The 12,196-nt window shown below is 40.8% G+C and overlaps 1 protein-coding gene across 1 annotated transcript in view; it reads left to right on the forward strand.

Moving 5' to 3' along the window:
* The first annotated feature begins 8,031 nt into the window (after positions 1–8,031).
* The window catches only part of trabd2a (TraB domain containing 2A), a 58,379-nt gene continuing 54,214 nt past the window's right edge, over positions 8,032–12,196 (forward strand). The window contains exons 1-2 of the mRNA XM_023403401.2: positions 8,032–8,818; positions 10,294–10,854. Coding sequence (XP_023259169.1) covers positions 8,714–8,818; positions 10,294–10,854 — 666 coding nt within the window. The 5' untranslated portion in view covers positions 8,032–8,713. The remainder of the gene's footprint in view (positions 8,819–10,293; positions 10,855–12,196) is intronic.

The raw sequence follows: 12,196 nt of genomic DNA on the forward strand, positions 1-12,196 counted from the left end.
CCCAGGTTTTCATCCTTCAGAAACTGATCAGGGTTTGTCGCTCTGTCCACTGCTGGCAAAGATGATCACTGGCTTCTTTCAAGGTGTTCCTGTCTGCTCTCTCGTCTCCCATCAGGCTGTTCTTCCTGCTTGTCCTGTGTGTCGTTGGATCATTAGTGTTGTTGCTCTGACTTTCAGTCCCTGCAGCTGGGAGGTTCCCTGTTGTGCTTCTCATTTCTCACTCAGAATGAGGTCTGAGGCTTGATCTGGCACGATGAGGAGTCAGCAACATTGAATAAAGTTCTGTGTTTCTAGCACAAGAAAAACACAATAAAACTTATTTGTTACTGCAGAGAAGAATGAAGAGATCCATCCAGAACATGTCTGCTGTTTGCTGCAGGGGAGACAGGCATCTATCCCAACACACACTGAACAAGAGGCAATGTAGTTTCCAGTTCATCTTGCATATAGAAAAAAATCTAATTTAAATTCCTTGAATGTTCATCCATGAGAGCTCCTATCTCAGGAACAGAGTTGTGCTTTCTGTAGTCTCCATCATGTCAGACACACAGGCCAGCTCTAAGAAATAAAGACGTCACTGCAAGACTCACTGAAAACACTGACCTTAGTACCACAACCATGATGAAAAAAGCTATATACACTATATACAAATGTACTGTCTCCTCAGTCAACCATATGTTTGATATGGTGCCGCATGGGCCCCGGTGCAAGATGCTACCAGGGGCCTCATCAGCCCAGCCAGACGCTCAGGCTAGCTCTGAGGAGAAAAAATAGTCCAGAACACAGACATGGTCAGTCAAATTTACAAGGCATGACTTGAGGCCTGTGAATCCAAAATTGACTGTTGAACCATGTCAGTGTTGAAGGGCTGCAGCAGGTCAAATGTCTTTAAAACACCAAATAGTCTGGAGCCTGCAGGGTCTGCAGGATGTCCTGGTTTGTTCTTGAGAAATATTGGACCATCCCATCACACTCTGAGGCGTTTCTTTGGTGGAGTCAGACTGCTGCTGCTGCTACGCTCTTCCTCAGTGCCCTTCCTCCTCTTGCTCTGTGTCTTTGCACACTGAGCAGACTCTTTGGTAAATTTACAGAGGACAGACATGAGAACTTGTCCGTCTGCTCTGTAGTCGCTCAGCCTACAGCGGTTTGTCAGTTCTCTGTTTTCATTGCGGTACACAGGGGAGATGACTCCGGTCACAGTCGTGCCATCAATCCTCCATGTGTCGGATGCAGTTTCTGCGGTCGGCCTTCAGTGTTCCCAGCTGTGTCTTCTCAGGAAGAACAGGAGTCAGTATAGTTGAGGTAGCAAAGCTGGAACCTGCAGCGGGCACCATCACACCAGTTGGTGCTTGCTGTTCTCCCCCTGCTCCGCGAAGGATGTGGCCGACTGAAGAGAGCGGAAGGAATGGAATCACAGAGCCTGTGATGAGGTTGTGATACAGGCTCAGGATGGAGTCTCTCATAGACTCGATGTTTGTGCTGCTCAGCGGACGGTTCCTCAGGTCGGTTACAATCAGCTGGAGGACTCGTCCTGGCCGAGGCAGATCAGCTAAATGGGAGGAACGAAGAGGAAAGCATTAGTCAGGATTGAACTAATTAAAGTCTGGTTTAATAAATCTAAATATCTAGATTTATGACTTTAAAGCACAGTTCTCATCATTACACACAGATGAACATAATGACTCACAGTTGGACTTATTGTAAAAAGCCTTATTTAATATTATTCATGTGGTTCAAGCACGAATACATTAATAATATATCTTCTTCATATCGTAAGTGTTAAAATGAATTGACATATCTATGAAATATTGTTTAATAATAATATCCTTCAGATTGACTGTCTGCCTCTGTTACAATAAAATGTAACTGTTTCATTTTCTATACTTTTATTTAAACATGATCAGATTACAAAATGAAAAGGCTTCTTTCACAGTGAGACCTCTGACTTGATCAAGAATCATTTCATAAGATATAATTTAATTCCGAACTTAAGTAGCTTAAAGCAAAACTGTATTTTTGCAGCACATATGTTGACTGGTGTTCTGTGCAGTTATTAGTGTCAGATTATGGTCAAATTGTGATAAATTAATACAATTCATAATATTTTTCGTAGTAAGGGAACTAAGGTACAGTTGAGGCCACAATTATTTAATTCATATTTAAAACTAATATTGAAACTGTCTTGTTTATGAAGACTTTGTGTGTTTAAGCAAAAGAGTTTGTACATTTATCTAAAGTAGTTACAGGCACAACTTTGCAGTCGTATTCTAATAAAACTGCATTATAAATATTTAACGTTATAAATAGTGGTGCTGTGTTGAGATGCAAGTTATAAGCAAAGCTGTTAGCATGAACAGTCAAAACATGCTAATTTAGTGACCCACATACAAACACTGGACCATGGTTGACCAAAGAGACGTCAGACGCACTGTTGGTGGCTTGTTAATGGAACATGCATGATTTTTTTTTTTTTAGCATATTATGAAAAATGGCCCGGTCGCCATCTTTGTCCTACACTTTCAATGTTAAATTCGACGACCCCTACACTCCGCGTGAATACTCAAAACTTTCAACGAAAAAAAATTAAATAAGATATAAATGTTATATATTTTTTATTATGTAATGTATTATTAAATAGGTTATTATGCTCCATATGGAGCAAAGATGTTGAAATCAGCACTGTTCTACTGTGTTTTACCATAGCAGTCATCCAACAGACGGAGGATGCCAATAGTCAGCAGGTGTTTCTCTCGGCGGAAACCAGAGGAGGCCATATTCCCCACACTGCAACAGCTGCTTTCAAACTTCCAGATGTCAGAGGTTTAGCTGAGATGTTTTCTCAATTCCGAGGTTTTACTTTTCAACAAATCAACACTTGGTCACAGTTGAAGAGTTCCAACAGTTCGATTCTTGTCAATCAGCGCTCAGGTGCAGAATGAAGTCAGAATTCTAGGATCTGCTTTATAAAGGAGCAGCTGGACACGTCAGTGCCCATCACCATGACTACCCGATCAACTCAAATTATAATTAATATTTTTTTTTATTATTTCTTATTTTGGTATTATCCTTTTAATATCAATTAATAAACAATACATTCATTAATATTATATATTCTTATTCTTATTATATACAATTATCAAAGGATATAATTTTAATTTTATATTTATATATTTTATTTCAGCAGAAACGTTTATAGTCCTTAACTGACTAGCTGACTGAAAAAGAAAAGAATAACAATAAATAAATAAAGAAAACCATAAATTAATAACACCTGTGCACCTGCTTATTTATGTAATTATCCAATCATGTGGCAGCTGTGCAATGCATAAACTCATGCAGATACAGGAGCTTCAGTTGATGATTCACATCAAACATCAGAATGAAGAAAACAAATATGATCTTGCTAACTGTGGCATGATTGTTGGTGCCAGACTGGCTGGTTTGAGTGTTTCTGAAACTGCTGATCTCCTGGGAATTTCTCTCACAACAGTCTCTAGAGTTTTAACTCAGAATGGTGAGAAAAACAAAAACACATCCAGTGAGCACCAGTCCTTTTGTACAGAAACACCTTGTTGATGAGAAAGGTCAGAGGTGAATGGCCAGACTTGCCATCTTCTAATGGCTACTTCCAGCATGATAAAGCGGCATGTCACAAAGCAAAAGTCGCTTCTACTGGTTTTCATGAACGTGACAATGAGTTCAGTAGACCTCGGTTAAAATGACTGACCATCTGTAAAATGGACTGAGTCATGTGATCTGTTACTGGAAGGCTGACACATTGTCCGTATGCTTCTATTCTCTGAGCATGTGTAAAAATGAATGGATTCATCTGTCCAGCAGACTGCTTCCTGAAGGTCATATGGTCTGTTTTCAGGATTATAAAAATATGAGGAATGTGTAAACTGGGAATGCATACATACAAATAATGTAAACTATACATAGAAATCTGGGAGCTCTTTTTATTGATATTTATGTTTTTCCATTTATAAAAACTTAATTTAAAAATATAAAAAATTATCAGGATGTTCTGTTTAATCAAGAAATATCTGTCACTACTGAGAGCGACAGAGAGTGTTTATATGGGTCACCTGACAGGATCAAATACATCCACCTCCCAGTCTTTATAAAATGAAACATATGTGGTCATTTCATACTGTGAAATCCTTTTGAAGATTTCTCTGAAGAGGCAGAATCAGATGTTTGCTCGGGACACCTCAGAAGACCCCAGCTCTGTTTGATCTTCACAAACAGAGCCACTTTAAAGTGGAAATGTACAGATGTACGGTCGTAGTATTGACGAGCGAGAGGTTACTTACGTCCATAACAAACTTCAAACAGACTCTCTTTTATAAAACGGCATTGAAATGCTAGAGGGAAATGAGTTATGGATTATTGCCAATTCTCTTATCATTTATTGTTATTGACAATTTTTGCTTTTTCAAAAATATTATTTTATGTATTGAATGGGTTTTACATGTTATTACACAGCATGTGAAAGGTCATGCATATACAGATGTAAAAGAAAAACAAAAAAGAAGTAAAAGGGCGTCTCACAGGCTCCTAGTTGCCTGGCAAAATTTAAAATTTGTAACTCAATTACAAACCCAGACTTTCCAACCTATATAATAAGACCTCTACTTATCTTTTACTCATCAAGCCCATATGCTGGTGTGTCATATGGTTTTAGGTTAGGGAGATCTGATATGTGACTGGGCGATGTGCTGGTTAGTGAATTCCTGTCTATCAAGTCTTGACCCCCAGACTTCATCCTGACCCTACGTGTTAGTGAAAAACTGGTTTGAATTTGCTGTGAGGGACAATACATGATGTAAAAAGCAGCAGGTAACAGCTTTTACCTCTGACATATGTAACATATGTACACAGAGTGAGAGGATGATGTATGTTGGATAAGTATTTATATAAAACAGCCTCTGTGGGCTAAGTGGGGGGATAATGGAAATAGAGAACAGGTGTGAGAGCATGTGTGCGTGCGTGTGTGTGTGTGTGTGTGTGTGTGTGTGTGTGTGTGTGTGTGTGTGTGTGTGTGTGTATGCGCATGTTGTAATGCTCATCTTTGTTTGTGCATCTGTATAGAGGTAAAAAGAACACCTGCAGCTGCTTCCTCTTTAATCTTTGTAAAGGTTGAGAAACGTGATTTGTAGAGAGGCATATGTGTGAAACCACACACTAACACACACACACACACACACAGACAAATACACGAAACCAGGTCACAACCATCAAAATTTTTCCATTTTCACTGTAACGTGCAACAGCTTGGACAAGTGAGACTGAAACAGAAGTCAGTTAAAGTAATTTGTATATTAATGTTTGACATTTTATCCATTTCTCAGACGACGACATGATTGGACAAATGCAGAGTTCCCAGGGCTGCCATTGGTCTTTGCATCTGATGTTCACATGTGGTTCTGGAAATGAAGTAACTTTCCTGAACTATCGAGCAAAGTAAGTTGAATCTGAATGTGAATACATTTAAATTGAGGGACAGATCACGTATTTGAATTAAATTTTATAACTACAAGTCAACTTTTAAGTGTTTTTAATCTTTGAGAGTTTCACGAGGTGGCAAGAAACACCTTAGCTCTCAATGATTTGTAATGTACATAGCCTCAACTGGATTTTTCCAGATTTAGGAGAGGAGTAGTGAGAGTACACTGATACTATATGCTGCTGCTGTATTTCTTTAAAGTTTTCTCCTGGCGTCTCACGGTATGAATAGCCTAAAATAACAACGATCATATCTCATATTACCATATACTGTAGGCCTACATCTAACATAGATTTGCTGTGTTCCTGGTCAGCAGGTGTTCTTTTTCTTTTTCCAGGAATTATGAACAGTTAAGAAATTGGATGTGAATGACACTAACGTCTTACAAAATGATTTTCTGACACCAGTGTGGCCCATGCAGGTTCAGGGCAGTGAAAAACAGTGAGGCAGATCAGCCAGATCTGAAGTCTTTGGATGAGTGGATGTTGGCGAGACGTCACTCAGTTTTAACTGTCTCTCTCTGCTCTGCTTCTCATGCAGCGTTTTGTCTTTGCACCCTGCATCCTCGCGTTGATCTTTCTGCCTCCTCCTCCTCCTTTGTCTTTCAGTCTTCTAAAACTCAACATCGGCTCTGAATTTACATGACTGAACTTGGTGCGATGATGCCAAAGCACAAAAGCTGAGTACTGTAGAAAAGCACAGCTGGTAAAAATTACTTTCTCCACTAGGTGGAGCTTTAACAGGTTTTGGTAAAGTTTGGATTTCATTATGATCATGGTCTTATATTTCACACATATGGCCAGAAAACTCTCAAGAGCTGGTCTTTAAAACACGCACATATTTATATTTCAATCTATACAGTTTCGATGCATATGCAAAACTGCACATAAGTCCTGTTTTATTTCAGTTTGTCTTCCCCTTGCTTTAAAAACACACAAACGGTCAATGAATTCATCTCATTCTCACAGTCAATGAGTTTGCGTCTGCTGTGTGTGAGATCGTCTCGTGCTGCTGAAAGCACTTATCATGCGAGGCGGCCCCGGCCTCCTCATAATCTTTCCAGTCTGTCGTATTTGTCTGCAAACAGCAACCAACGAGAATTAGGCCCCGGAGTCGTTCTTCGCGTCAACAAACCGTTTTGTATTTACTCAGACGTCTGACGACATCAACATGTGCTCGCTGCCCCCGTGTGAACCAGGGGTTTTGACGGTACCGAGCATAGAGCCGGGGAGCATAGATCGGCCTCCTAGGTGCAGCTATCCTCGTATACAGACTATGGTGCAGCCACAAATCAACCAAAAGACTCCTCCGTCTGTCTCCGTGTGACTGCCATATTAAAAACTGCGATCCTCACTTCACTTGAGCACCTTTTCACCTTCGTCAGGGCGGGATTGGCAGAGTATGGCCCAGTAAATCCAGTGCAGTGAAGTTCAACCATTTGTCCTTGTAATTTCTGGTAAAGCAAACAGTCATTCAGGCTGAAAATTTTAGTCATGATGACACACACTGAAGTTTCACAAGAGCTGTTTTTGTATTTCTTTTAGTGGGATTTGATGTATGTATGGGTTTAAAACACAGCCATGGGTGACATCAAAAAAACAGTGATCATACATCTTGGACAAAACACTTTCCCCCTCCATTGTAAACACCACAACACGTTTTTTTTTTGTTTTTTTTTTAAACTTAATTCATATGAGAACATATTCATTTTAATAGGTAGGCTATTCATCACTGAAACAGTCAGGCTCCAAACAATCCCTAGGCTACATGGACTCTAACAGGCAGTGCACTGTGATTGGGCTACATGGAACTTTATATAAAGATATTATAAATTTGTGTGGGATAAAATTACGACTTCAACAAGTTAAGGAATAAGCTACATTTGGTTAACATATGGTGAGTGAACTCGTCCCAGCTGCTGCATGAGGTCTGCTGATCCTCGGGCCTATTAAAAGGTGGAGTTCTGTGGTTTCCATGTCTGTGCTCAGCTGTGTCTCGGAGTAAAGCGCTGTTATTGCGGGTTTTCTCATGTTAATGCCTCCAGTTTGTAAGGCATTAACTAGCAGGGTATGATAATCTATCCACGGGATCGCCACTGGCACCCTTGATTGTCTGTAGGCCTCCTATAGGGCGACAACAAGAGACCCCATCAGTCTGAAACTAAAAATAAAAAGGGAATCAGGACCGCAAACTATTAATAATCTGGATGATGTTGATCAAATGTTGGCATCGCTTTACATTCCTCAGTGTTAATCTTAATGCTCTGCAGTCATCTGCACCTTCAGTTTATTGACAGGAATGGAGACTTTACGCGTCGCGGGCGCGGTGTTGTTTAATCACATTACTGCTGCGCGCGCGTGTTTGTGTGCGTGTGTACGTGTGTGTGTGTCCGAGAGAGAGAGAGAGAGAGAGAGAGAGAGAGATGGAGGGAGGGTTATGAAGGCAACCTAGGGGGTAGGTAGAGTGGAGTTGCTTGACAGAAATGCTCTCTCTCTCTCTCTCTCTCACTCAAACGCACACACGTACACTCACACACACACACACACACACAAGTAGGAGAGAGAGTTGCAGAGGCGTAGATACAAACAGCGAGGAGCTGGTGGACAGACAGATCAGTGTGCAGAGAAGTTTGGTTTTAAGACTTTTCATTAGAAAGTGCAACTCGTCCGTGCAGATTGTTAAATCCACACACGTGTCATCTTCAGTCCTCACCAACCGAACAACCGGGGTTAAAAAAAAAAAAAAAAAAAATCTCTTTTGGCTTCAGGTGCGTTGACGCGGCGTGGACCTGTTGATTCATTTTGCCTCGAATCCCTCAAACTTTTGGATAAACTCGTGCACACTTTGCGGGACATCTGGAAGGAAGGAGATGCGGAGAGAGAGAGAGAGACAGAGAGAGAGAGAGAGAGAGAGCAGTCTGGCCAACACTGAGAGCATGATCTGACCCCGTGTAAACCCCAATGACCACCTCTCCCTCTCTCAAACACACGTGAAACAGCAGCACCGCGTCCATGTCCATGCTCGAGCCGGCATGACCCCTGTCCGGCGGTTTGTCGGATACTTGTCAGCTCATTTTACGTGACCGCATGGAGCCTGAGGGGCTGTGGAAGTAGTGCTTCGTCCATATGCTTTCTGCGGAATAGTTGGTGCAACACGTTGTGAAGCAAACACAGGCTTGCCGTGCACACTTTGGAGAGAGCTACGATGCGGGGCACTTTGGGCGCATTCATTCAGTCCTGTCTGTTGCTGCTGGTCCGAGCAGACCAGTGGAGGTTGAGGGACTCCGCCAACTGCGAGTTAAACAGGAAAGTAAGTTATCATGACACCAGAGTAAATGAGTAATTACGTCGCTTAAATGTTGTAAAAGTCGCTTTAACGGTTTTCCATTGTAAAGTTTTATCTTGGCACCTCAAAGTAGCCACATCATTTTTTTTTATTTTGCAGCAGTTCATAAAGTTTTAAAGGAGCCCTGAAGGGCCAACTACCCTCTTCTTACAGTTTTAATCATTGAACCTGTTTCCACTTTGAAATCAAAGTGTATAGGTGGAATATGTTGGTAAAATCAGTCCTGTCTGTGGAGGAAATCTCTGATTTTCTTTGTTCTGTTTTGTATAGTTTTGGGACTAATGACTATTTTTGTTATTGATTAATCTGTTAATCATAAATCTATTACCTTTTTTAGTTCTAAATCTGTGGAAAAATAGTTTAAAATGCCCATCACAAGTTCTCAGAGCTCAAGGTGTCATCTTCATCTTATTTTTCTGACGTAACAGTCCCAAACCTAAAGAAGGTAATGAAATTTAATAATAATCATGTTTTGATTATTAAGAATGATATAAAAAGGTTGTATCAGGGAATAAATGCCACTTTGTTTGATAAATGGCATAATCAATTATCAAAAATCTCAGATACATTTTCATCATCCATGATTGTTTCTATGCTAGTTTTGTGTATTGGCTTTACACACTGTCCATAGGTGTGTGTAGGGACAAAACCATCAGATCAAGATTTACTCTGTTTCTCTTTAGTATTTTACAAATGAATTAAATTTCAACCTCCCTTTTATTGATTGCCTCTCAGCCTTTCTTTGATTTTTAATTTTTTTTTAAATTAATTTGCCAGTCATGTTCTTTAAACGCTCACAGGATTCAGGAACAGAAACAAGAGGGCAAAACATTCTGGGCAACACTGACATGTGTATTGTTTGTTTGGCACTTGGGTCCTAAGTGGCCTGTTAATAAGTCATTATCAGTCTGTTAGCAGTCTGTCTACTAAACAGCCTCTGACAGACAAAGTGGTGGTTTTGCCCGTTGGTGTCAGACAGGCCCAGTGTCACTTTACATGTGAACTGTAATGTCATGAAGAAACTTCCAACCGATAAAAGATTCTCCTCCTTTTTCTGTAAATGCGCCACTCTCTGTTTTGTTTTTTCATATCCTTATTTCCCCCATGTGTCTTACACATGTTTCTGACTTGCTAATATTCAGTGCTGGAATGCTTGGTCACTTGACAGAGTTAAATATGGCACACATTCAATGTTTCCAGCTTCTCAAATGTGAAGATTTTCTCATTTTCAGTGTTCATCAGTGTAAATGAAAAGTTTATGGGCCTAAAACTTTTGGTTAGACAAAGCTGACGACAACACCCTGAGCCATGTGAACTTGTGACAGGCATTTTTTATTTTCTGACATATATTAACATTAATCAGTTAATCAGAAAAATAATCAACAGATTAATATATAATGAAAATAATAGCTATATATATATATTTTTTTGTCCCCCAGCAAACTGATCTAAACTCCTTCCTGTGGACGATCAAACGGGATCCTCCCTCATATTTCTATGGTACAATCCACGTTCCCTACACACGTGTTTGGGACTTCATTCCTGAAAACTCCAAGCAGGCCTTCCAGGAGAGTAACATTGTCTACTTTGAGCTGGACCTGACAGACCCTTACACCATCTCAGCCCTGACCAGCTGTCAGCTGCTTCCCCAGGGTGAAAACCTGCAGGACGTCCTGCCCAGAGACATCTATCGGAGACTTAAAAGGCACCTTGAGTATGTAAAACTCATGATGCCTTCGTGGATGACGCCAGATCAGAGAGGGAAGGGACTCTACGCAGACTACCTCTTCAATGCCATCGCTGGGAACTGGGAGAGGAAGCGACCAGTTTGGGTAATGCTGATGGTGAATTCATTAACTGAGGCAGATATTAAGACGAGAGGGGTGCCAGTGCTGGACCTGTACCTGGCCCAGGAGGCAGAGAGGATGAGGAAGAGGACGGGGGCTGTCGAGAAGGTGGAGGAACAGTGCCATCCACTCAATGGGCTCAACTTCTCCCAGGTGAGTTTGAAACTGTTCTGAATGCCAATGGTATGCTTGTTTTTTCTGTTGCACACTCTAAGCAATGTCTGTGACTTTTTGCGCGTTTCCGAATTCATGATTCTGTCAGTCTGTCTAATACTAAAGTATGGTAGTATTAGTAGTACATAAAGGTACGGCTGTTTTTTCTTGAAATTTGCTGTGGATGTTTATGGCGCACCTTTAGTTTTTCTGAAAACTGATGGTTTCCCTGGTGTGGAGACCAAATGATGCACAAAGCTACTGTGGAAACTACTAGCCACTTACTGCATATGCTTCACAATTAATGCTTCTCAATGTCTGAGCAGTGATAGTCCTTCACTGTGAAACCACAGTGATTAACAAAAATTTGATAAGAAGACCAGCTCAGAGAACAGGGACTGACCTTCAAGAAGCTATTTGTAAGATTTGCTTTTGCTGCACAGCCAGCGTTAGCATTAACAGCTGTTTACTTACCAGTCTAGAAGAAATGTTACAAGTTCAGCATCAAACGTCATGTCTTGACTCACCAAGCTCTGTCTCGAGTGGTGGAAAGCAACGCCAATGTTAACTCTTGTCCCTATCACATCTTTTCTTCCACTAAAGTTAGCACGCTAATCAGCTAGCCCTGGCCCGTCTCGATAGCGACTCACTGTAGCCTTCATTCTGCCGTGAAGAAGTCGCGCTGCTCGGAGGGCGTATTATAACCTATTGTCTTGTAAACACACCTACCAACAAGAAACCATGTTCGCCGGAGAGAAACAAAACATAGAAATAGTCTCTTTAACTAACCCAATAATGTATGAGTGGGTACGTCAGTTTACACTTCTTAATCACCTCCACATGGAGGGTTAACCACATTTTAAATTTGGGAAGAGAATTGTATTGGTGCTTGGTACTGGCTGAGGTTGATAAGCAGAATCTGTATTGAGTCTGCAGATTGGCATATTGTGATTACCGTACCATGTCCACTTCTTCTGTATATGATTCATCCAGTGTGTGCTGTGGGTGTCAAATGATGCATTGCTATGTGACGCAGCTGGTGGGTTTACCCTTCAAATTTTTTTAGGTTTGTTTCAATAAACTCATGTCAAGTCAGAGGCCTCACATCTCCTCAAAAATTTCAGCTCAAGAGACTAAGATGTGTAATACAAATGACAAAGACCAGATGTATAATGCAGATTTGTAAAATTTTTTTGACAACAGAGGCGTGTAGTTTTCTCTTTTTCCCATAGCTCAGTCGAATTGAGAAAGGTGTGGTGTTAATCAGCTGTACAAACATTCAGCCGTGCTCCACCACGTCCTTTGTTATTAAAGAAAAATGGATCCTAATGACTCAAGTCTG

The sequence above is a fragment of the Seriola lalandi genome, unplaced genomic scaffold (genome assembly GCF_002814215.2).
Source record: "Seriola lalandi dorsalis isolate HSWRI2012SDOR001 ecotype SW California unplaced genomic scaffold, Sedor1 jcf7180002054133, whole genome shotgun sequence".
NCBI classification, from domain to species: Eukaryota; Metazoa; Chordata; class Actinopteri; order Carangiformes; family Carangidae; genus Seriola; species Seriola lalandi.